Source organism: Nyctibius grandis, chromosome 3 (genome assembly GCF_013368605.1).
Source record: "Nyctibius grandis isolate bNycGra1 chromosome 3, bNycGra1.pri, whole genome shotgun sequence".
Classification (NCBI taxonomy): Eukaryota; Metazoa; Chordata; class Aves; order Nyctibiiformes; family Nyctibiidae; genus Nyctibius; species Nyctibius grandis.
The window spans coordinates 98464774-98490724 of NC_090660.1; the positions used below are offsets into that span (position 1 = coordinate 98464774).

General features: G+C 41.0%; 1 protein-coding gene across 1 annotated transcript in view; it reads right to left on the bottom strand.

The window, feature by feature from the left end:
* Positions 1 to 388: 388 nt before the first annotated feature.
* CPQ (carboxypeptidase Q) overlaps positions 389 to 25951 on the bottom strand; it is a 148427-nt gene continuing 122864 nt past the window's right edge. The window contains exon 7 of the mRNA XM_068396996.1: positions 389 to 792. Coding sequence (XP_068253097.1) covers positions 632 to 792 — 161 coding nt within the window. The 3' untranslated portion in view covers positions 389 to 631. The remainder of the gene's footprint in view (positions 793 to 25951) is intronic.

Genomic DNA, 25951 nt, shown 5'->3' on the forward strand with positions numbered 1-25951 from the left:
TGAGTCTCACATGAAGTAACCTTTAGTAAGATTTAACAGCGGGAGCTGAATGAACTTTTAAAAGCCCTATTATTTTAGCATTTTGACCATTATATGACCATTATATCATATATTACCATTAAAACAGCCAAGATTAATTAATCCTATAACCTGAAAACTGTATAGAAACTACAGTATTATCTTAAGAGAGTACAAAGAAAGGGCTGTTTTATTAATAGTACATCATTCTGATGCATAGAGTGAAAGACAGAAAACAAACCCATAAACATGTTCACCAACTCAATACATTAATTATTCTGATGCAACAATTTATTTGGTATATTTTTCCTGCTGCACATGATCACTTTGCATACAAATGGTTATTATATCATAGTCAAAGAGGTACTGTACCTTCACCAGAAATCTTAAAAGTAATTAAAAGAAGAATTTTTAAGTGAAAATCAGAAACGGAAGATATCAAAAGAGCAAAATGAAAGAGGAATGTGTAAAACAGCATGTGCTTTGAGGAAAACAGACATCGTAATGCACAAAATCAGGGTGAAAAACAGGATTTCCCACAGCTGTAGACCACATGCATTAGTGGACTCACAATCTTTACTGAAGAACAGGAACCTTCTTTCTTGCTGTTTAATTACCTTGGCAACATCTCCTCCATGTCAGCAATTACATAGGAGACAACAGTCCAAACAGCAGCACAGAGATTCATCTGGTTTGGATCCTGAACTGTCATCGTGTCCCCCTGAGAATGATGAAACCAGAAGTATTTACTGAGGTCATCACGCAGGCTGGCACCTACAGAGAAAAAAATGGGCAATATTCCATTATAGGAATACAAATATTTAGAGAGGAATATAAACTTGAATCCATTCCTGGGCTGTTTATGATTAAATCCACATGCAACTGTATAAAGTTCCATATAACTGCACAGAGACGAGGCACGTGCAGTTTGCAGGTTTTAGGTTAATTGACTTGAGTGAGCATGAGGCAGCAAAAATTCACACTGGGAAAAGCCGACCTTCCCCTGGGAGACCCGTTTCCTCAGCAACAGTATATATCCATTTTCCTCTAAGACTATCAGAGTCAAAGCAGGAAAATCCTGACAGTAACCCCACACGTGGCGGTGCTTCCTCCATTCTTCATCCCACTGCTCCGATGATGAGTTATGACTGAATTACGGATCCTCTCCTTGATGTCATTTGTGTTGAGGAATGCTTTGGAATTTGCATCTGCTTTTCAGCCTCTGTTCATCACAAGGATGTGCTGTTTCAGAGCAGTCTTCCAGATAACCAGGGGTAACCCAGATAGCCCAGGACTACATTACCCTCGCAGTCAGGAGTGCTCATCAGCAGGGACAGAAGCAAATTGGGTGAAACCACAGTTCTTCCTGTTCAGGAACTGCTGACTTCCTCTGGGGGCACACGGTCAAGGAAAGGACTACTGTTCCCCAAGCCACATGGGCTCAGGGAGCACAAACAATGCTGGTGAGGCATCACTCAAGGCCCCAAGGCAAACCAAAGCCAAGAGGAGCAGGAAAAGCTGTCGCCCCACCGGGTGCTGCAGCAGAGATGCTGGCAGAGTATTTTCACTCTGGCCATTCTCTGCCTGGTCCACTCCCCACTGACCCTCTCTGACTCCCTGTCCCCTCGCAATTTCTTCTCTCCCAGTTTATTACCTCTGCCTCCTCTTCTCTGGTTTTATCACTCTCCATCTGCTTTGTTTTAATCTCAACAACCCTTCCATCATTAACAGAACTCCACCCCAAATTTTGAAAATAAGTAAATGTGATATTTTCCCCCACCACACTGATTTGCTGCTTGCAGTTCCTTTGCATTGATTCCCTTGGCCTGCCCACTGATCCGTGGAGGAGGTGCACAGCTCTCAGGGTAGGAACCACCAAGCACAAGGGGACCCCCTCCTCACTTGCTCATCAAAACCAGAGAACAAGCACTGATGTGAATTCCCAAGTAAGAGCTATGGGCCCCAGGTGGAAACACAGACTGATGCTACTCCTACTATGCCAAGAAAGACAGAAAAAAAACAGGACTGTTTGATTACAAAGATGAAGTAAATAAATTATTCACATATTTATTTACATGCAGTGGAAATCAGTATCAGATGATGACGGCTTTGATAAGCTCATATGTGCACATAAAACTTACTGTTATGATTTTTCTTGGTTTCCCCGAGATGCCTGAAGCTTTTGAAGAGAATGAAAGCAAAATTTCTCACAGCATAACTGTACATTCCTATAATACATATCTTTTGATCTCCTGTATAGTCATTCAGGACAGAGTCCAGCTCTCACTGTGGTTAACAGGCATGTTTCTGTTGCTGTAATGGGGACTGACTGGGACGGCTTGTTTCACTGCTATTTTAGGGAGAAGGAATAGAAAGGTAATGCATTTTAGAATTCCATCCAAGATGAAGATCCCTTCATAAGAGAGATGATACACAGAAAGACCAAATGCTGTAGCATATGGTTATATGGTATCGTGATTGATTTTATTTTAAGAGGCTCTTCTTGCTCTTAAGAGACTTGTTTGCTACTGACTTGAAACGCTGCAATCCCACAGAAGTCACTGGGTAGCTTACAGGTGCTGAATTATGTTCCAATAATTTTAGCATTGAATTTATGTCAACTCATATTCACTTTTAAAATTCGATTCTGAATTCTTTTAAACATATACAACCATAAAAGGGTTGAACAATGATAAATTTTTTAACTTATGGACTTCTGCACTACAGACACCTGACAAGTTAAGCCACTGAAGCAAACCCATTACAATTTTTGAACACTTTTGTAAGACTCAAGACAAAAATTGGTTGCCTGGAGTTTGTTGTAGACGTTTCACTAATCACTGTAACTATGGATTTACAGAGTAGTGTTTTATCTCTGTGAATGGAACAAGGATAAACACTCTTTGCTTTGTAATGTTTAACTCCCCGAAATGCTGAAACAGATTTGTTTCTCTAAATTGATATTTTAAAATCAGAAAATGATCTGACTTTGCCATCAAGCAATTGCTGCGCAAGAAGCATCGGAGTGTGTGAGTACAGAGAGTACTGAAGGGTTCCTAAACCGGCCGTGCTGTCTCTTTCATGTCTTGGGCTAGCATTGAAGTCAGTGACCTGTAAACATCTTGTGAGACTAAGGAAAAGACCCTAAGAAAGCAGTTTTATCCTATGTAATTAGAAACAAAAGCGAAAATCCATGTTCTTGGCTTTGAGCACAAGAACAGTTTACAGCCGAGGGCCCCACGCAAGCCTCTAGACATGAAACACCCTGGGGCACAGATATGACTACAAGCAATTTTCATGTCTCCTGCTCCAAACTTGAGTCTCCTCCATGTTGATGTTAGCTGCCCGGGGATATTTATGGCTTCCAGAGGTCACCAGGCTGTGGCAAGACACTGGATAGTGCTCTCTCGTCAGCAAATGCATGCAGGGCTGCGATCAACCTCTGCAGATGACTATGAAGAGGGGAGTTCCTCAGGGCTCTGCGGACTGCAGTCCTGTTGGGTTACCTACACAAAGTCTGTGGGATCCTACAGCCCCTTTTCTGAAAAACTAACAGAAGCAGCAAAGCTGTGAGCACAAGCAGCCATCCTGCAGAAGGCAGGGGCACAGAGAGAATTCTGCGTAACACTTCAAACAGTGAGGTTTCAAAACACATCAGCTGGCTGACTGTACCGTATCCTTGATAGCTGCTGAATTATTAACCCTTCTCAAACAAAATCTGCCTGAAAGCCAAATGTGCCACTTCCAGAAGCTTGAAAGAATCTGGAAAAAATCACCTAGATACAAGTTTTAAAACTCCAATTGCTAACCATTTTGTTTTTTCACCTAAAATTGATCTAAGCGGGTCTTTTTTTTGTTGTAACATTTCCCTTAGGAACAACAGCCAGTATCAAATGGAGGTTTATTTTTGCCAGCTACATAAGCTAGCAGTCAAGTAAAACAGATGAGTAGCCATGTCTTGTAGACTTATAAATTATTCACTTATCTCCATGCTAGCCACCTAGAAAGGGGATAGTATAGAGCCTTACAAGAGTTTGAAAGGTCTAATTAAGTACCTAAAAATCCTCAGATAGGAGATGTTTTGTAGGTTTGTATCACATATTTAATTCTGAGTTCCAGGTGGAACCAATACTCAAAACGGAAAAACAAGCAACAGGCTGGGTGCTCCACTGTCACATTTTATACACTTTGCTGCTTACCTGTGTTTGCAGATCAAAACCACCCATAAAGAAAAAGAGGACATTTGCCAAACAACCCTCTTTAATTTGTCCTTTTCCAGTCTGTTCACATTTACAGTGATACAAATCACATGAGGAACACTGCTGGCCAATAAGGAAATCAGTGAGAAACTGCTTCTAGCTGGGTGTAGTAGGTGTTGTGTCATGAAAACAAGGAATGTTGAAAACCGCTGCCAAAAATGTGAATGCATCAAAAAGACTGGAAATTAAAAACAGAAAATAATTAATCATTTATACCTTCAGTAGATAATATACAGATAATTCATCATTCCATTACAGAGTGGCAGGAAACTCTCTCTGGTACAGTGGTCCAGTTCAGTTACCTAATGGCAGCTACCTAGGGCCACTTGTGATCCCTCAGGTGCCTGGTAGGACCCTTTGACATGTGTCTGATGGAGGGACCAGAGAACACATATTTCATGTCCACAGCAGCTGCTGGGGCCAAGCAGTCTGCTATTCGGTAGCGATGTGTGTGTTTTGGGAACTTAAAGCAGGGTTCTCCTTGTCACAGCGAGGCACCACCTTGTTTGCCCTTTATGGGAAATAGTTGCATAAGTAGGGTCAGAGGCAAACACTCAGTAATGCCTCTAACTTCTCAGGTTGGGCTTTCTGATTTCTTTGCTGTGGAGGTTGCAGGTTTTTATTTTGTTTTGTTTTTCTGCTTTCAACTCCTTCTGAGCTCGTTTTCTTATACTTGACCTGTTAGTGAGTCTGCACGCTGAGCAAGCTGCAGACGAAACTGATTTTGTCCTCAGGTTATAGAGCAGGGCAGCACTTGCCAAACAGATCAACTTACTCCATAAATGTGATAATTTTAAAAACATGCACAACCAGCACATGCTCTTGTGTGACCAAATGCCTGTTGAAAACCCAAATTACACTGGGGGTTTGGGGTGATATTGGTGTCATCTGAGCTGACAAAATCATTAATCACAGGGGCACCATTAGCACAGCAGGCAAGTGTCCGTGATCAAATCCAGCTCTTAGGAAACATACTGATCCTAGGTATTGCAGGCCTGCTAAACACACAACTAAAATATAAATACTATTTACCCCTTCTCCCTTCCCCAAGTGCTGCACCTTCTTTTAAGACCTGCTGTCTTCCAAGCTTTGCCAACAAGCACAAGAGTTTCTTCATGAAGTGATTCACTGTCATGCAGTCATGAGAAAAACAAGGCAACGGTATAAAACTGCACCAAAGCAGCCCATTGCTTTTTATTTTGGTAATGTGAATTATGGTTACTGTTACCAGAAGCAACAACCAAACATAACAACTGTTGTCTATCAACCTTTTGCTGCTACCGTTGCCAACCCTTCCACCCTCTCCGTTTGCCCTGTTTGTGATTTGCCCGAGGTACTGTCACGAACATGCCATGAGGACCTTGTTTCCTAGTCCCAGATGGTGGCTACCTCATGGAGCAGGAATAAGATACACCACCTCCTGTGACACTGCAGCAGGGGCACCATCTCCAGAAATGGCATCTCTGCATCTACCCATCTGGAGCTCCTTACTGGAGTCCAGCACAGGGCCGCAAAGATGATTAAAGGGACTGGAGCATCTTTCATATGAAGAAAGGCTGAGAGAGCTGGGGCTGTTCAGCCTGGATAAGAAAAGGCTCAGGAGGTGTCTTATCCGTGTGTATGAATACCAGATGGGAGGGAATGAAGAAGAGGGAGCCAGGCTCTCCTCTGTAGTGCTTACTGACAGGACAAGAGACAATGGCCACAAAACAAAACATGAAATTCCATCTGAACACCAGAAAACACTTTTTTTACTGAGAGGGTGGTCAAACACTGGCACAGTTTGTCCAGAGAGGTTGTGGAGTCTCCATCCTTGGAGATATTCAAAACCTGACTGGGCATGGTCCTGGGCAACCTGCTGTAGCTGACCCTGCTTGAGCAGAGGAGGTGGACGAGATGATTTCAAGAGGTGCCTGCCAACCTCAACCCTTCTGTGGGACTCTCTAACCCATGGTGCCATTTCCTTGGGTCATTCAGAGATCTCTTATAAGTGACACATCACAAACAAATTCTTCAATTCAAGCTCATTCATGTCTTCAACTCATTTCATGAGTCTCCGCATAACCAGCTATTTCATACACGGTTTGATGCACCGCATAAGGCAGGTAAAAGCAGCTGCTTCAGTAATTGATACTGACAATGTATTTTCAGTAATCAGCTGTGTAAGAGTATCTTGATGAAAATCCACAGACACACACTGAGGAATTCTGAAAAACAGCCCATCCCTTCTAGCTTCTGATCTCAGCATGAAATGCACAATGTGAATATTAATTTGCTGATGATCAGAATATTTATCTGCCTTACAACATGTCCACATTAAACACCAATTCTTCACACATTAATAAACTGTCTCCCATATTTTTTTCTTGCCAGCTTAAGAAAACGCAATGCTGCTTATTAAGGTAAAAGGAGGAATGAACCACAAAATGAACGATGAGCGTATCAATGATGACCACTGCTTCTTGTCAATCACCATCAGGCACTACTGCCTTCTTATGCACTGCTGTGATAAGTCATCATTAGAATTAAACTCTATTGCCAGATATTTAAGCATTAAAATTATTGTAATTTGTGCAAACAATGACTGGTAAATTAGTTATTGATTATCAGAATGATTTCAAAGGTAGTTTCCATAAAACACAGATATCTTCAAGGGGGAAAGCATATGGTAACTCCAGAGTATTTTTTCAGTGTAAAAAGTTTTGCTTTACATTCCTCCCTACATTTTCTTTCTTTTCTTTTTTATATCCCGAATACATTTAATTGCCAAAGGAAGCCAAATGTGAGTCTTGAAGTCAGTACACGTTTGCTGTATAGCCCTATTAATGGTTTCCCAGTTGCCTTTGCTTTCAGACAAACTTCACAATACAACTATTTCATGAAACTTTCATATATGGTGGGAAATTCCTCACTGTTTGTATAACCTCTCTTGGGTGTGCTGGGTCTTCAATATTACAGTTAGATCTTTGGGATACTGACCTCTACATGTGCCCTGCCATATATAGTGAAGTTAATATGCTAATGAATTACAACAATGTATAACTTTTTTAGGTTTCGTTTTACATTAATCCCTAGAGAAGCTGACAGAATTGCCACTCCACTATTTTACCCAGCATATATATACTTCTCCAAGTAGAAAAGACTCCATCTCAGAAGAACATACACTCTAAACAGACAAGAGGGACTGCAGGATTAGAGAGGCATGCAGAGATGAAATGGCACATTCATTTTCTCACAGCAGCTGAGAAAGGAATAGATGCCAGACATCTGAGCCTAGGCCAGTGCCCTGTTGAGCAAGCTGGACTACCTCCTAACAGCAAAGTTGGAAATGCCTTAAGAACGGATATTTCACTCAATGTTTCCAAGCTAAAAGAAAGGCTGCGCAAGGTAACGTGTATATCTCTTGCATCTTCCAAGGGCCTATGTGTTCAAGCTTCATCTCCCTGTCAAGACAAATCTGCATACTATCAAAGGTGCTGCTTGTAGTAAGATGTCAACAAAACACCTGATCTGAAACCTTATTTTTATTTCTGCAGTGATTTTCTGAACAACAGATTCCTTTTTTCCCCTTCTATTAAAGATTGCTTTTGTTTCCTGTTTTTTCCTTCAGAAACAAGAAAAACTCCTTTACTTCACTATCAAGTTTATTCCAATCTATCTCAGACCTTTTTAATGCCAATGACATTATTCAGAAATGTACTAAAAAACGACAATGCCTTGGAAATAAAGCAAGACCTGATGAAATATATATGTCCTTTTCCTCTACATTGAGTATATAAAAATAGGGAAAAGAGGCAGAGGGACACATCACAATCTTCTATGCAGTTAAAAACTGTTATGCACCAGGAAAGCATAAATACTGAAGATACGAGCATTCTCTACTTCACACAAGAGTGCTAACTCAGCTTTGTGCTCCTACACACCCTATGAAATGGGGATGTGGGAGTAGACGTATGTCCATACAGTAACAGAATCAATAACCTCGCACTTCTCATAGCTGGAGCATTGCTGCCCCAGGCATTTTGAAAGGTCAAAACTGCAGAGCAGAGGTGGGGAGACACGTGATTTTTCCTTCAAAGCATATGTATCAAAGAGCTACCAAAGAAAAAACAGATAAAAGACATCAACAGGAACATAATTTCTTATTCTATTCTTTATTTTCATTTTGTATCTTTCTAAAACCCTGCAAAATCACAAATCTTAAGTGGCCAGGGAGTAAATCTGCTGCAAGGGTAGCTCTGTTTGGGATGGGCTGGCTGGAAGGCTCCCCCCGTGCCGCAGCATCCCTGGTGCTGCAAGGCCCGGGGAGCGCCTGGCTGCCTGTGCTAGGTGTTACACAGACGTTTTGTGAGCTGCTTAATCACAGTCTTCAGAACTATTGCTGCAATGAAAACCTAATTATTGCAGACATGTATTGCATGTATTTTGGTGCACATATTAACCTCTTCTTTTGTGGGATAACCTGGAGCTGATAGCTGGCTTTAGTGCCAATTACTTCATTATCCATTTTTCAAGTCAGCAGAGGCAATGGAGAATGCTAATGCTCTTTAGTAGGGCGCTGACAGCATTAGTTCTCTTGTCATTTAGTCTCAAATGATGAAACTACAGGTTAAGTTGCTTGAGTTTCATGGCTACAGACACTGAAATAGTTTCCAGTACAGAGCTTATAAATAACATCAGAAGCCCTGCTGTTTCACCTCCTGAGTCATTCTCTCAAAAGTCTTTAAAATTCATGATTCAAACAACAAGGCAGAGGGAAAGCTTTCAGTTGGTTGTTTCAGTGGCTAATTAAACGAGACTACAGTGTAAGGGAGACAATATGAAGTGTGCATTATTTCTTGTTTTGCTTAATGCATTTGAGAATTAATCCTCTGGATACACTAAACAGACTAAATTACAGCTGAGGATTATCGCAGTTACTTTTGCAACGCATTAACCTTTCCCTCATTGCGGCAGAGGACTGGTGACAGCTGGAGATTCAATCTAAACTCACATAAAATCCTGTGAAATGAAGTCTCAGGGAAGGAAGCAGTTCTACTCCATAGAGCACAGGTTGACTAGACTCTAAAATAATATCCTAAACATCCCTTGACTAGAAAAAAAAACCCCAAACAGATGAAGTTTCAACAGTAAAAGGCACGGGAAGCTCTTCCTCCACTCATCCCCCTCTGTCTTAAATCAGCAAGGCTCTTTTTTAAAAAAAGAAGAAAATAAAAGGGTGAGTCTTCTTAGCTGGTGCTTCCCAAAGATGACCCCACACGTGCAGGCTGGCTGCCTGGGATGGAGAGATCCTCCACAGGCTCACTAATGCCATTTTTGAACGTATTTACACCTCTGCCTGCCACAGCTCCCTGTGGCAATGCACGGTGTGCCTGAGCATTTCATGGGAGCACGCTACGGTTCTCACTTCAGGAGCTGTAGTAGAAACACTCTGCCTTTCTCTGTTCACCTTCTTCATAACATTGATGGCTTAATACACTTTTATCACACCATAACTCAGCAGCTTTTTCCCATGCTGAAGAGGCCTCCCCATACAGAAACTATTTAATACCTCTGAGGATGCAGGCTGGTGGTGACTCTTCTTCTCCCTTTTCTAATGGTGTTTCACCATTCCTGAGATGAGAAGCCCAAGACTGCCTGCAAACGCCAGCACGTGAATGGACTTGTGATGTGACTGCGGAGTACCACAACACATCACCTATGGATGTTTTCTGTTTCCTCTCTCTTCCTTCCCCAGCTGCACAAAACATTGTGTTTTTTACCACCCCTGGGTATTGAGTTGACAATTTCAGACAATTATCCGCAGTGATTCCCAGATCATTCTTGAAAATAACTCACATGGATCCTGTTGTGGGGTATGCATAGCATCTATACTGAATTACTCTGCATTTATTGACACAAAAATGTCATTGGCTGTTGTATTGCTTAGGCATTTTCTACTATAAGCTTACTATCACATTTTTACAGTCAGCATCAGTTTTGATATGAAATATTTGAAGTAGTCATGAGCAAACTTTGCCAACTTGCTATTCTCTCCCTTTGCAGATAATATGGAGTTTTGTGAACAGCCAAAGTGCCAAAGAAAAGGTGGCTGGGCAGCCTAATAAAGCCCTTCTCCATTATGACGACTGGCAATTTATTTCTACCTTCTTTTAATCAGGCATTACTCTGCAAGAGGAAAATACCTCTTATTTCACAGTAACTTATTCCTCTAAAGGTCTTTGATCCAGGAGCTTTTGAAGACTCAACTGTACTTTGCTGACCAGATCCAGCTACAAAAATGGTTATAAACTCCTCTGAAAAAGCCCTTCTAGATCAGTGAGGCATGACTTCTTTCTTCAAAAGCTACACTGATTCTTCCATTACTTTTGTATTTTCTGTCTTTGCAGCTCTTTTCTTGGCTCTGTGACCACTCTGGTTCAGTGATTCACAGATCCCTATTTAGGGGGTTCCCTGTTTACGGGGTTCCCTACTTAGGGCACTTCAATTTAGAAGGGTTATATACCTGTACTGGATGTCTGTATATGTATGTATATATTCTGTATATTTTAATATAGTTTATTTCATTTGTGATTTCTTTAAAATGAGGTATATGGCTACATATATTATGCAGAGACTGCTTAACAAAGCTGATGATAGTTTTAAAATTGGTTGTTGGGTTTATAAATCCTTTACCTTTTGCATTCTCTTTTAAACACTGTGTAAGAGGAATGAAAGTCATTGCAACATCGGCAATTTCTCCAATTTAGAATTCTTTTTCATGTGTTTGTTTATGCCTCAGCTCAGCAAAGCAGTTAAAGTTTGAGCATGTGATTTATTTTAATGCCATTAAGCTTTAAATGTCACACACAAGGGTCAAGTGAAGACCAGGACCCTTGTAAACCATTTTTCCTAACCAAATGCATTTCTGTATGTCTCTATACTCTCTGTATAACTGCACTGGTAGCTGATGTCATAAACTTGCTTAGAAACCCAAAGTACTGAAGTGCTTTCTTCACCATCCTCTGCTAGCCAAAGAGCTTCCTGCTAATGCCCAGGGGTAGATCCTTGCTCCACCTTGTCCCAACAGCTTCCAAACCACCCCAGAAATTTGGTGGAAACAGGCACCCCCTGGACAGTTTGAAGGTCAGATGTGGGGAGCGGGAACTGTGAAAATGACCCACATATCGGGGTTTTGAGCAGCATTTTTGTTTGCAGTAACTGCATTCACTTACATTTTCAATTCATTCAAGAAGCTTTCTTGTATTTTACAATGAACAGAGCTATTTAGTAAGCAAACTCACAATCCAATTTAATGCAAGCCTGTAAGTCTGCTTGCCCAGAGGACGCTGGAGAAGGAGAGGAAATGTGCAGGTTTTCACTGAAGTTACCTTTGGGCTTCAACCTCCCCTCCTGGATACAATCACAACTGGATGTTTAATCACAAAGTTCCTGCAGGGCCCTCCCCAGCAAGCAGCCAGCTCCTAGAAATGCCAATATTCATAGGACCCAACTAAGTAGAGCTCTCTTCTGCCCAGATGGTGAACAAAGCCTGTTAACGACCATTATGGTGATTAACTAGTTATGAAAAAAAAACAGTCTGTCTCCCTACTTTAAGTAAAAGACATCATAAGCACACTACAAGTCTGTTATATTTTATACCACATGAACACCAACTGTATTTACACAACCCCACCAACAGGATAAGCAATGGTTTTTACTATCTCTTTATTATCATACCCCATTGAGACTACCAAACTCTTCAGGGTCATGGTGGATTTTAGACGTAGGACCATTAGACAAGGCTGGAAGAATACTATGGCTACAACAACAGAATATGCTTCAAAATATCTGTGGTTATTTTGATTAATGCATACTTGAGTTTTAAACCAATATAAGTTATTTCCTAATAAATCCTAGATGCTCCAGATATTGGTGATGAAATACCTCTTTCATTTGATCTACAAACCAGCATATATTTAGCTAGTTCATTATTAACAGGAAAACAGAGAGGTACTTGAAACAAAGTTCAGATCTGATCTTATTGCAAGGTTCAGGGTTGATCAGATCTGCAAGTTTTGAGTTATTTCTGAAACAAAGCTGTAGTGATCTTCTCCATTTTGGTCTACAGATCATGTTGTCCCATGGGCTGTGAACACAAAGTAGCAGGAAGGAAAATAAACAATTCTAGTAATTCAGTGTTCTTAAGCAAGAAATTGCATATTTTTGTCAGCAAAGCTGCAAAGAAACAACATACTTTAACAACAACAAGAACTAAGATACAGTGAAGACCCCTGCTACAACAGGGTTGTTCACAATCTCAGAATCTTTCTCTGTTTCAATGTTTCATGAAATTACATGGGGTTCCATTTGGAAAAGGGGAAATTAAAGGATTTCTGTCCTTTAAGGGAGAGGAGGACAGAAATTCCTCAACCTGCTCTGACTCTGCAGTGTATCACTAACTGTACGCAGGCTCTGTCTAATCCACACAGCAGAACTAATCCTAGAAGAAGACAGAGTAAATAAAGCAACGTCCCTAACTAGCATGATTCTTCCAACCTGTAAATTTGAGTTGCTGTGATAGCTATTTTGCCATGGTGCAAACCCAGTGAGTGACTTGTCAAAACGCAAATATATTAAGAGTGAAAAAAAAGTCATACAAGCTTAGAAAAGAACACTGAGAGAAGCTGACAATTTTAAGTTGAAAGGTTAACCTGCTGGCTTTCAGTGACAGAGCCTCAGTCCTACCAGTAAGTGCAAATAGCATTTGCCTTGGCTTACTGCATTCTCTGTATTACCATGCACAGAATATGTTGTTTTCTTATTAATTTGAGGGCCTTTTTGTTTTAATTCAAATTAAATTTATACGGGTGAAGGCCTCATCTAAAACAAGAAAAGCAAAGACTGGTTGGGTGAAACTTTACAGAAGCAGAGCAAGGCACCAGTGTGTCCAGCTGCCACAAATGCCAAGCTGTGAGTGTAGCTTTGAAAAATCTTCCTCCAGATGCCATCTGAGTATCTCCATCGCAATCATATTTATGCACGAATCAAGAATCAATCATATTTTTCACCATTTGGGAACAAAAATGTCCAAGATCCCATTTTAATTTATATGCTCACGGTGCTCAGTGCAGCTTTTATGGAAATTTCACGAGCAGCTCCAAATGGCACAAAGTTTTACATACAATGCAACAAATGCAGATAATTTGATAACAGTGACCAGACTCTATGCAATACAAAGTAAACAAACCTATATTAGATTATACACTCCCTACCACCTTTCTGATTACCATTGTGACCATGCTAAAACTTTGAAAGCCGTTTACAGCTGTATAAATTGAAGTCACATGGATTTGTTAGTCAAAGAAATCAAGTGCAAACACCCTCTTGTAAAGCTGTTTATGGTGTAACATCCAAACACCACCTATAGCCTAATGCAAAGGGGAAAAAGAGGCAGTGATGATGACTGCTAGCAGCCTAGAACAAGTTATGTGATCTATACAAGATTATTACCAAATTATTATCATTATTTTAACAGAGAAAAGCTAGAATTGAATCCATTCCTTCAAAAAATCTTATTCTCTGCATTGCTAAATTTGCCTTTCATAGGAGGCTCCCCAAATGCAACTTTTCATAACCAGAATCCCATTTGAAAGGCACTCGGGGCATTAAACACAGATTAGATGGATTTAGATCTCTGTCCTCATCAACTTGCCTTCCTTTTGATTTCTGTACTAATGCACTTCTTAAATCAATTAAAATTATCCCTATTCATGATGTTCATGAAGAGAAATCTGAGAATATTGATGAACCTTACAGTCCATCAAAAAGTACAAAATACTCAGGTTTAATTGGAAAAGAGTAGAGATGACAATTGGTTCCTTTCAAATACATAACTTTTTTTACACAGCAAAGACATATACACGCACATACACACACATATATATATACACACCAACCTACACATAATTTAAAACCTTTCAGGAGCCAAATGTGCACTTGCTAAATAGAATGGCATGCTATAAACTCAAAGGACTGAAGTGACTATTCAGTCAAACTGGAATTAAAGGTGTTACCTAAAAATAACATCTGAATGAAAAATTTTTAACACTCTGGCCAATATTTACTTTACTTTTACATCCTCACATTACTTTTACATCTTCATTTTAAAAGTGACAGGCATTTGATAGCAAAAAAAAGTAGAGGTGGTTGATTTTTCTCTCTTTAAGATCCATCGTTGCAAAATAGTCTTGCATGATTATTGGTTGAATACTTTCCATTTCCCACTCCTACAAGGACTGACACAGAAGAAAAAACAGAGAGTCTCATTAGTCCTGGGTAGCCCAACCTCATCCTTCGCTAGTATCAGGTTCCTCAGAAGAGGTGAATAAAAAAGCACCACCTTTTCAGAAATGCAGCCATTGAAATCAGAATGCATTGAGTGAAGAAGGGAAAACTTTCTGCTATCACATATTCTTTTCAGGGTCAAAAAATAGACAAGTGAGATTTTAAATAAGTAAGTCATTCCAGGTAAGTACAGTCAAATTGTTCCCAGGCTGACAGACTGCCATCACGTCCCACTGCTGCCAGCAGGGTCCACAGCTGTGACTCCAAAGGTGGCTCTGGGTTTGGAAAAACATGGTGTAGCAGAGAAGGCAATAATAATTACTTCAATAATTAGATTCTGTCTTGTGCTGCATATTGAGAGTCCAAGGCTTATCTAGAATTAGATGAGGCACCCAGCGTGACTTTACAGCCATCTATTTTAGTGAATGGAGTAGCCAAATATTCTCTTCTTGAAACAGTGAAAGAGCAATCACACTTTTTCCTGTCTCAATGGATTTAAAATGCACTGAAAATCAAAAAGGAAAAGAGAACGACCAGAGAAAAGCAGCAAAAGGCATGGAAACTGTCCATGATGGGGACATGTATGCAATACTGTCCTATTTTTTTTCTGCAGAAAGGATGCTCTACACCTAAAACAGGGAGGCAGATGTTTTTGCCCAGGTAAGCTGTAAGGAGGGCTGAGAGAGGGGCCCAAGTCATGACTTGCACAGCTCGTGGAGGTGAAGCCAAGACCTGGCTGGCTGGGGAGGACCGACACAAGACATGGGCGAAGCAGCGATCCTGCCCGTTTCCACAGAGGCAGGAGAGCTGGCTCGGCAGGCAGGAGCTCTCATACCTGTTCAATTATTACAGGAGTGTTTCTTAGCACACTCTTAGCTCAGGCCTTGAGGACCACATACAGTTCCTTCCCTCTTGCTCTCTAATTAGAAACCTGAAGTCATTACTTGGGCCAAGGGACAGTGAAATGAAATTGTTGCTAGGTTGAGTATACCGAGTGAAAAAGTTATTACAGATATCAAGACAATGTTCTCAAAAACATGTTCTCGAACTCATTTTACCATTAATAGATTTCCTGGCAGCTACTTGTCTGACCAAAAGAGACGATCTGCATGGAAACCAGAAAGAAAGAAAACTACATTTTTAACAGTGTGATGATCCCTTCTTTCCCTGAAGCATCCTGAAATAAAAGACAGAAATGCAGAGCACTTGGAGGCTTCAACACCATCCAGTGCATGTGCTTTTAATTGTGACTGCTCAATTAACATCTGCCCTAAAATCTAGCCAGCAGGTTTTGGTGGACGAGAAAAGTACCCATAGTAATTAGGAACTAAAGGAAGAGGCAGGCAGACTAATTAACTTTCCTCAATGCTCCCCATTTAGCACATCTTAGGGATTTAAAATTAAAGACATGTATAATTTGGGATGTTTTCAAGATTAAGACATCTAAAACTTGTCCATTAGTTTTAGCTACACAATGAAATCTGTTTCTTAGCTAGAAGTTAGAAGGGCTAGAATCGTTCAGGCCAAGAAAACAAGTTACTGCAGCAGTGTCGAAGTCCTGCCACGTCCAGCCTGTGGTTCTCACACTCCAGCAGAGAAAGCAAGAGCTGCCCTGTCTGAGCGACCTCCTTCATGCTGTTGGTGGTCACAAGCTCCAGAGTAACGGTGGTTGGAGAGCTAATAACAATTTTCAAGGCTGGCAGTGACACTTCTGTGCAAACAGCTTAGTAACCTTCCTAGCCCCTTTGCAAAGAGAAAAAAGAAACCACCCCAAGAATTAGCCTAGGCTTTGCCAATACAAGGGTTTTAGCCATTAGCGGACATCTATTCCTGCAGCTTTCTGTGTACAGGCTGTGAACAGAGATGACAAAATAAGAATGCAGTATGGCTTGCTTGAAACTGGTACGAACTGTGTAGGTACAAACTGCAGCCTACAAGACAGCTGCCTGTTTCTTCAGGGGCTGCTATTAACGCAAGGGCCCAGGTCAGTCTGTGAGGTGCACCAGTTAAAGCCTCAGTGCAAGAAAAACAACAACCGCCCAGCCTTCAGTGGCATTTTTCTAAAGACTTCTTTTGGTGACATCAGCAGAACATACACAGGGCCTTAATTCTGCTCTGAAATACCAATGAAAATACACTTAACTTTTTTGCATTTCAAACCCATTCAGCTTATTTCGGAGCCTCTGTAATTTGGAAGTGAAGGGCTGCTGCTGCAATATCTCATCTGCTCGCAGATTCAGGTAGCATTTTTAAAGCGCAGAACACAAGTAATACACGAGGAGTCAATAACGATCATTGGTATCATTAATATTTCCTGCTTATCTCTGGCCTAAATCTGGAAACCAACTAAAAGATGCTTTCATTTGAGAGTAGCTAGCCTGGAAAGTTAAAAGCCTACACTACTCTAGCCACTTCATCTTCCCTCTCCCCTTCCCCTTCCCAGCTGCGTTACACTGCCTTTCAGCTCAGGCCAAGTGCTGCAGCGGGAAGCCACAGGCACCCAGCTGCAGGACGAGGGCCTCGGATTTATACTATGCAGAGACAAAGGCTCAAAGGAAAGACTGCATCATAATCTACATGTAAAACTTTAGATAACACACAGAACATTCCTGCATCTAAAAGGCCACTGACTGCAAAGAGTACAGTGAGCCTTGTTACCCAGATTATTTAGCACTATTTAGACTATCTGCAGACTAGCATTACTTCATAAAAACAACTGAACTGGGAAAAAAAACAAAGGTTCAGCCAGCCTGCTACCCTGTCTCTGGTAGCAGGCAATGTTGTGAGAAAGAATGAGAGAAACAGGGTCTCTTCCTTCAGTCTCTTCCTCCAGTATACCCGTCCAGCCATCAACAGTTTATGGACTTTGTGAATAGGAACCTGCATTCATTTCACTGTGTTGGATAGCCTTTGCTGAACCTTTCTCCCATGCAGTAGTCCATACTTTTTAAATCGATGTTTGATCCTGGTCTCCAAAACATCTTGTGGTGCTGATTTCCTCCATTCAATTATCCATTGCTCAGGGAAGTGTGTCCTTTTTTCTTCAGTCTGTTCTCTGGTTTGTGTTGATGCTCTGATCCTCTGGGTATATTATAAAAGGTGAATTGTTGTTCTCTATAATATAATAGAGCACTATCTATAATATAATATTGTAGAGCATAACTATTCATCTTTTCTGTGCTATTCATATAAGTCATGTACTTTTCATTTTTCTTTCCAGATATGGTGACAGTTTTGTTGTTGGCTTCCACCTTAAATCATGACAGGACAATCTGATAAAACCTGGAACTAGCCTGGTTTGTGTCTGCATCAATTTCAGAGGGCAGCTTGTACAGTATAAGGATTGGTTTGCTTTGATTAATCTAATCATTTGTAACCCATATTATCTTGCTGCAGTAATATACAAGCAAAGAAATGCAGTTTCATGGAATCCTTAAGACAATCCGACAACTAAAGGCAGAGCTGGGAAAAGCTGGGCTTTTCATTTTGTAGCAAATGACACAATTCTGTTTTTTTCTTTTCCCAACTCAAATGAAAATAAAAGGCACCCCAAACTTTTCTCACAAAGTGAAATAAAACAGTAAAACCAAAAACTCTAATCATGCACATTTTCTTGACTTAATACTTAGGTGAAATAAAAACTTTAAAAAATTAGTCTCTATCATTGCTCTAAATTTTAACTAAATGTTTATTCTCAGTGGAACTCACCATTCTGTTATTTTCTATTACGTTTTCATCAAAATAGATCTTGTTTATACAAGTCAACATTTCTCAATATCTTTCTTTCCTTAAAGACTTAAAGAGCTAAGCTACCTACAGAAATTACTTTTGCAGTGCATTCTTAATATGAAGAAACTCCAAAGCTACTTGAAACCTAGATCAATGCTTTTAATGCCAGTCACAAAAGCACTGTGATCTCTAGATGCTACTGGAATATAGTATGACCCAGCGCCTTAATCTACGTCCTCAGCATACATGATGGCTCCCCTTGAACTAACTTTCTGATCCCATAAAACATGTATAAAAGCTCAAAGTTATGTTAATCACTGAGGCCACCAGAAGGGACGAAGAAAAGGATGTATATGATAAGGCTGACCCAAACTGGATGGACAGTGTACTTAGGGAGTAAAAAATGGAAGGATGTACAGACTGGGGCACCACAGGGGTCTGAGGCTATTTGATATTTTCATTATAGACCAAAACTATGGAGCAGAGTCTTCCTGTGCTAAGAGATGACACCAACCAGGGACAGGGAGACAGCAGGGACACTGAGGGCAAGAAGAGAATTTGTTAAGTGATCTTCACAAACTGGAGACACTTCAAAAAAAAAATAAAAGGGATGTTGATGAGTAGGGGCAAGTATAAACCGTTATGCCAAAAAAGGAAAAAATCAACCTCACGTAAAAGTCTGCTGCAAGAGGAAAGAAATAACCACATCTCTGGGTTCATAATGGAAAGAAAAGAGAGCTAATGCACTCAAATTGCAGCAAGAAAGACTTAGGTTAGATACTAGAAAAAGTTCCCTAAGCACTAAGAATAGCACTGGGACAGACCGGCTGGTCTGTTATGTTTCCATTATAGTAAGTCTTCAAGAACAGCATAAACAAATGTGAAAGAAATGACACAGGCATTGGTGAGACCATGTTGTAACGGAGAATGTTTAGAGGCTCTCTGGAGACCTTTTTCCCAGCTCTGTGGTTCTTTGAAATCTCGTCTGTCTGTACACATTTCTGAAATAGCTCCTTAACAGGCTACAGATCTTCCTTCTCTGGTGCTTGACTTGACCCACGGCTACAGCCAAGTTTGGCCTGTGAGGCAGAGGGAAATTCAGGATCACTGTTCAAAGTGGACATTGCATGCAGCATTAAATTAGACATCAAACTTCTGGAGTAACCTCATTGCATTTTACGAACAGCCCAGAAATAAGAACTTTGAATGAGAAAAATGTCCTGCACCTAAATATTTCACATGAACTTCCATATGTGCGTGCGGAAAATACTGCTAAAGTCCCACCTCCTGAAGCTTCCCATTTAGGGAGTACAAGGCATAAATTTTTTTGAAAAACAGTTCTGTGACTTCGTCAGTGCTAAGTTTGATTTTCATTTCTTTGCATCCATCTGCTCAGAGATGGGCAACTGAGCACTGATGTTTCTCAGCCTGCTCATAGCTCCTTCCAGTGTGCTTTGGTTGTTTTTGCTGTGGGTTTGGATTTGGTGGGGGGGATGCAGGCAGGCAAACCAGACATCCCTTCTTTAGGTAAAACCACTTTACTTCAGGATTCTTCACAATAACCTGTGTCCTCAGATAATTTTAGGTTTTCTGTCTTGTATTTCTAATTTACTTTTGTAAGTTGCTTCCAGTAGCTTCCAGCCAGTGAGGTGTTTGTACGTTACACATCCCCAAGGGAACTGGGAATAGCTGTAAAATGCCGGCACTCTGAATCCTCATGTCTCTGCTCGTAGGGATGGAGAATCTACCCTTTGAGAAACCAAGCTGCTCAACTTCTTTCCCCTCTACAATGCCACATCAATGGTTTTCAACTGCTTCCAATTTTAAAATCCATAAACATTTTCTAACAGACAGATGATCCCAACTGACAACAGATGGATGATTAAGCCCACTGACAACAAGCTAGCTCTCTTCTTAGTAGCAGATGAAGTTGTACATTTTTAGGAGTAATCCACAATCCCTCAGGAATCTGGAGACCAGAGTCTGAAAATCCTTGCTTTCAGCTATTTCTTTACTTCAGCTTTCTTTAAAAACAGCAGCAACAACTACAAAAATTCTGCTATCCCAGAAGGTAATTGCTCGGGTTTAACATAGTTAATAGAACTGAACTGTATTAAAATCCAGTTTAGCCAGCTAAGCAACAGGAAAAGTGCCCATTTTCTTTGGTGGATTTCCAAGCCCTACATGGTGATTGAGACAGTGCTGTCATGGGCACTGCAAACAGCCGAGAGCTGTGGACAGACTGGCTCTGATGGATAATAATTCTTAATTAGGTTTTCTGGCTCTTTGGATGGAGAACTTGAATAAACTGCTGCTCGCGTTGAGGTGCATGTTTTGTCCTTGCAGACAGATTTGTTTACATGTCCCTAACATACATTTGTAGGAAGCTCTTTCCACATACGCTGCTATTTTCTTCATATGCATCCATAACAGAATCACAGAATCAACCAGGTTGGAAGAGACCTCAGGGATCATCAAGTCCAACCGTTGCCCTGACACCACCCTGTCAACTAGACCATGGCACTAAGTGCCATGTCCAGTCTTTTCTTAAACACATCCAGAGATGGTAACTCCACCACCTCCCCGGGCAGCCCATTCCAATGTCTAATAACCCTTTCTGAAAAGAAATTCTTCCTGATGTCCAACCTGAACCTCCCCTGGCAAAGCTTGAGGCTGTGTCCTCTTGTCCTATCGCTAGTTGCCCGGGAGAAGAGGCCGACTCCCACTTCACTACAACCTCCCTTCAGGTAGTTGTAGACTGCAATAAGGTCACCTCTGAGCCTCCTCTTCTCCAGGCTAAACAACTCCAGCTCCCTCAGCCGTTCCTCGTAGGTCAGACCCTCCAGACCCTTCACCAGCTTGGTCGCCCTCCTCTGGACTCGCTCCAACACCTCAACATCTTTCTTGAAGTGCAGGGCCCAGAACTGGACACAGTATTCAAGGTGCGGCCTCACCAGTGCCGAGTTCAGAGGGACGATCACTTCCCTAGACCGGCTGGCTCCACTATTCCTAATAGAGGCCAGGATGCCATTGGCCTTCTTGGCCACCTGGGCACACTGCTGGCTCATGTTTAGCCAGCTGTCGATCAGCACCCCCAGGTCTCTTTCCGCCGGGCCGCTTTCTAACCACTCTTCCCCCAGCCTGTAGCGCTGCATGGGGTTGTTGGGGCCAAAGGGTAAGACCCGGCACTTGTTCTTGTTGAACCTCATGCCGTTGGTCTCGGCCCATCTATCTAACCTGTCCAGATCCCTCTGTAGGGCCTTCCTACCCTCCAGCAGATCGACACTCCCACCCAGCTTGGTGTCATCTGCAAATTTACTGAGGGTGCACTCAATCCCTATGTCTAGATCATCTATAAAGATATTGAACAGCACCGGCCCCAAAACTGAGCCCTGGGGAACACCGCTAGTGACCGGCTGCCAGTTGGACTTTGCCCCATTCACCACCACTCTCTGGGCTCGGCCAGCCAGCCAGTTTTTAACCCATTGAAGAGTCCACCCATCCAAGCCCCGGGCAGACAGTTTGTCTAGGAGGATGCTGTGGGAGACAGTGTCGAATGCCTTACTGAAGTCTAGATAGACTACATCCACAGCCCTGCCCTCATCTACTAAGCGGGTCACTTTGTCATAGAAGGAGACCAGGTTGGTCAAGCAGGACCTGCCTTTCATGAATCCATGTTGGCTGGCCCCGATGCCCCGATTGTCCTGCATGTGCCGTGTAATGGCACTCAGGATGATCTGTTCCATCACCTGATAACATTTGATCAGATGAAGTTGCTCTTGTGATAAATAAATGCAAGGTCTGATGATTCCAGCAGAAGATGGACCAGCTTAATTAGGAAGGTATTGAAGACACTTTCCTCTTTATTGCACCTTATAGACAAAAAGTAGCTCCTCAGCACCCCTCAGGCAACTGCTACCGTTAGGGAAACTGAGGAAGCATAAATTGTTTGGTGATGATGGCAGCTGATGTCAAAGACAGAACAGTAACCCTGTACCTTCTCTCTTGCATTCTTACGCAGCCTACGATCCTTTCTTGAGGATTTGCCACTACAAAATACAAATGTATATTCAGTTTCTTTCACACTTAAGTGTTTATCTGTGGTCTATTCCATGGCTGAATTGACTGAAATTATTGCATGAAAACACACATAATGACACTGGAAAGAGAGATATCTGGGAAAAAAAAATGGTGCTCAGTAAATTCTGCTCTTCAGAAATTCAGTAGCACTTTAGACCAAATCTGTTTGAAGACAAACAGTTAGAAGGGTTCCCATTCTGAATTTATAAATGTTAACAATATCCTGGAGAGGCTGCCACTGAAACAATTTTGACGTTGCTCCTTTGAGGAAGATGTCTCTATAAATGATTTCTGAGCTTGTATTTGTTCAGCTAGGTCTACTATCAAAAGCATTCTTCAGAAGCTCAGACATTTACACCTAAAATGTCACCTGCAAATGAAAGCGTGATGTGTTTGCTGCTTAAGGAAGGGATGAGTTTTCTGACTAACATCTAAAGCTCTGGCACTAAAAAGCTTTCTGATCCTGGATCAAAAATATACTTGGTTCAAACCTCCAATGTGCCCTGCACAGTCAGTCAAGATGTTTTTACAGCCTCCCTTCCATGTGAAACTTTTAGATTGATTGGGAAAAAATGCTGTGGAAGTGCTATATTATTTGTTGTATTAGCTATAATGAGTAACAAAGCAATAGTAAGAAAGTAATCGCTGTGGTTTAAAGTAACTCTCAGGTCTCTGCCTGGCAGCAGAGTTGAGGAAAAGGGGGAACAGGTATAGGAAGATGAAATTAGGGATTAAGTAAATGGAGCAAATACAAAATAATGGTACTGGATGGGCTGCATGAGGGACCTGGCCAATGCCACTGAGAAGTTGCTTTCCATCATCTCGGAAAAGTTGTGGCAATTAGGGGAAGTCTCCAATGACTGAAAAAAGGCAAATGTTATGCCTGTTGTAAAATAAAAAGCAGCAGGATCCAGAGAACTATAAGCCAGACAAACCAACCTCAGTCCCCAAGAAAATTACGGACTGGAGGGGTGGAATAAAAGTGGGTGGAAAACTGATCGGACTGATGGGCTCAAAGGGTAGCCATCAAGTTTGAGGTCTAACTGGTGGCTGATTATGAGTGGTGTGACTCTCGGGGGTCAATGCCAGGCCAGTACCCTTTGCATCTTCAGCAATGACCCAGACTACAGGGATGGACTACGTCTTCACTAAATTTGTGGAAGGAGCAGATGTCTATACTGGAAGGCAGAGCTGCTGCTTAGAGAGCTCAAAATCCAGGAGTGGCCTGACAAGGACCTCAGAAAATTCAGCAAAGGCAAAGCCAAAGTCCTGTAGTGGAACAGGATGACCCACGGCAACAGAACGGGCTGGAGGCACCCTAGCAGGGTGGCAGCTCTGCCAAACAGGATCTGCAGGCTTGCTGGACAAGCGCATCAGTGAGACCTTGAGGCAATGAAGGTAATGTATGGGCTACACTGGCAATAGGGTAGCCAACAGGTCCAAGGAAGTGATATTTTCTAAATATTGCATCTTCTTTTGGGACTCCAGTACAAGAAAGGTGTGAACAGAGAGGACTCACACTAACATAATCACCCTGGCCAGATGATCAGCTTGTTTTCATTATTCTTTGTCATTCCAATAGCAATTACATCAGCTGTGTTTTGTTGTAACTTTAAACTTTATTACAAACCACCAATGGAAACTCTGAATAGTTGAGGATGTACCAAGCTCTGAAGAATCCTATTAGAAACGCTCATCATATGACTTCATACAGGAAACTACTCGGAGAGCTGCAAGCCAGATCTTAATCCATTTAACCTGTGTCCCTCCCACTGAGAGTGGCTTACGCATGGTCTTCTGGAATGCCAGTGAATGGTTTATTTTTTGTTCAGTTTTTAATACTGATGCCATTACAATTTGTTTTCTAGGAATTAAATCCACGAATCCACAGATATTTCTGCTGTTGTTCCTAACAGCCATTCTGGATCATTACACATTTGGTGAGAAATCTCACAACATTTCCACACTATGAAAGTGTCTTATTTTTCATACAGTCAAATTCCAAAAAGGTAAAAAAAAAAAAAGTGGAGAGAATCACATTTAACTTTCACACTTTTCCATTGGCAAACACTTCCCACCTCCAACTTCCTTATAGAAACAAATTAAACCCCTTTTTTTTTTCCCTATTATTTCATTATTTGCATGAGCTTCAGTGAAGTCGGGGACAGTTCTAGGAATAAGGCTTAACTAACTCGTACTTCCAAACTGCATATTTAACATGTTAACACTGAGCTCTGTGTGTTAATGTAGGACACTCGTTTTTAGGATCAACAAATGGCAAATGCTTCCATATGAAAAGAATATTCCCAACCACAGAAACAGAATTCAGCTTTCCTACGCAGCAAACAATAGAGAATTAATATGCCTCTGAGAGGCACAGACAGAATCAAAACAACCACACCCCAAATCCAAATGAGATTCTCAGTTAGATATTTTCAGTGATTCTTTTCTGAGACAGAGCATATTCTTCTGCTAACAAGGTGAGCGGCAGGAGCAAATTTATTGACGATTTTTGAAACATTTAGGAATTTTGTGTGCTTACAGAAGGAACCTATTTAATAACAGGGTCTTTCACACGAACCCATCTCATGTAGTTTTTTGAAGAGTAAACATCTAAAAGTAAGGAAAAAAATTCAACCTTACTGATATTCACAGAAGGAACAGTGACAAAATATCTTTAAGAGAAAGAAGTCCACTAGTCAAAAAGTGCAAGAACTATTAGAATTTACAATTTATTTGAAACACCTTAAGTTTTCATTACTAGATTAATGAGCTTATTTAGTATTTGTACAGTGTTGAATGCACTAGAACAATTTTACTTCTTCTAGGATTCTAAAAGCCAATCACAATGTCAGAGTTTCAAACTAATTTATTGTTATATTCGTACAAGATTATTTTAAAGCTGCCTTGCCTCAGTTTTTTGAAAGATAAATTTAAGTGCCATATAATAGCAGCTGCTTAACCCATGTGCTGTAATTCTTAGCTTGTGACCACCAAGAAAACTTTGTCAAATAAACTGCATCACAGATACTGAAGAAAAGAGAATAACTAGAAATAAAATAAGAAATTCAAGCTGCTCAGCAATGTATGACAGAGTTTTGTAAATATTTTTGGTTTCACAGTTCAAATTTCCTTTGGGATTGGCAAATTAAAAATAGTTTTATTTTTTTAATTGTAATTAGGATTATCTAAACATACAAATCAAAGACAAGAGCTTTTAATATTCAAAAAGCTAGTCTGTTTGAAATGGGTGAGGCTTAAATGGGGAAGGAGGCACTTCCATATGGAAAATGCTTCTAAGATTTACTGGCAGATTCACAGATTTTTTTAAGGCCAGCAAGACCCATTACCATCTAATCACACCTTCTGAATAACACATGGCAAAGAACCTCACCTTGTAACTGTTGCATCAAGCCCACTCCTCCTGCTTGAATTACCCTTTACTTTTTGAAGGGCACCCAAGTCATCTTTTACACTTTCAAAATGATGGAGAATTCACCAAGTCTGCAAGGTGCTTCTGTAGCTCACTAACCTTACTG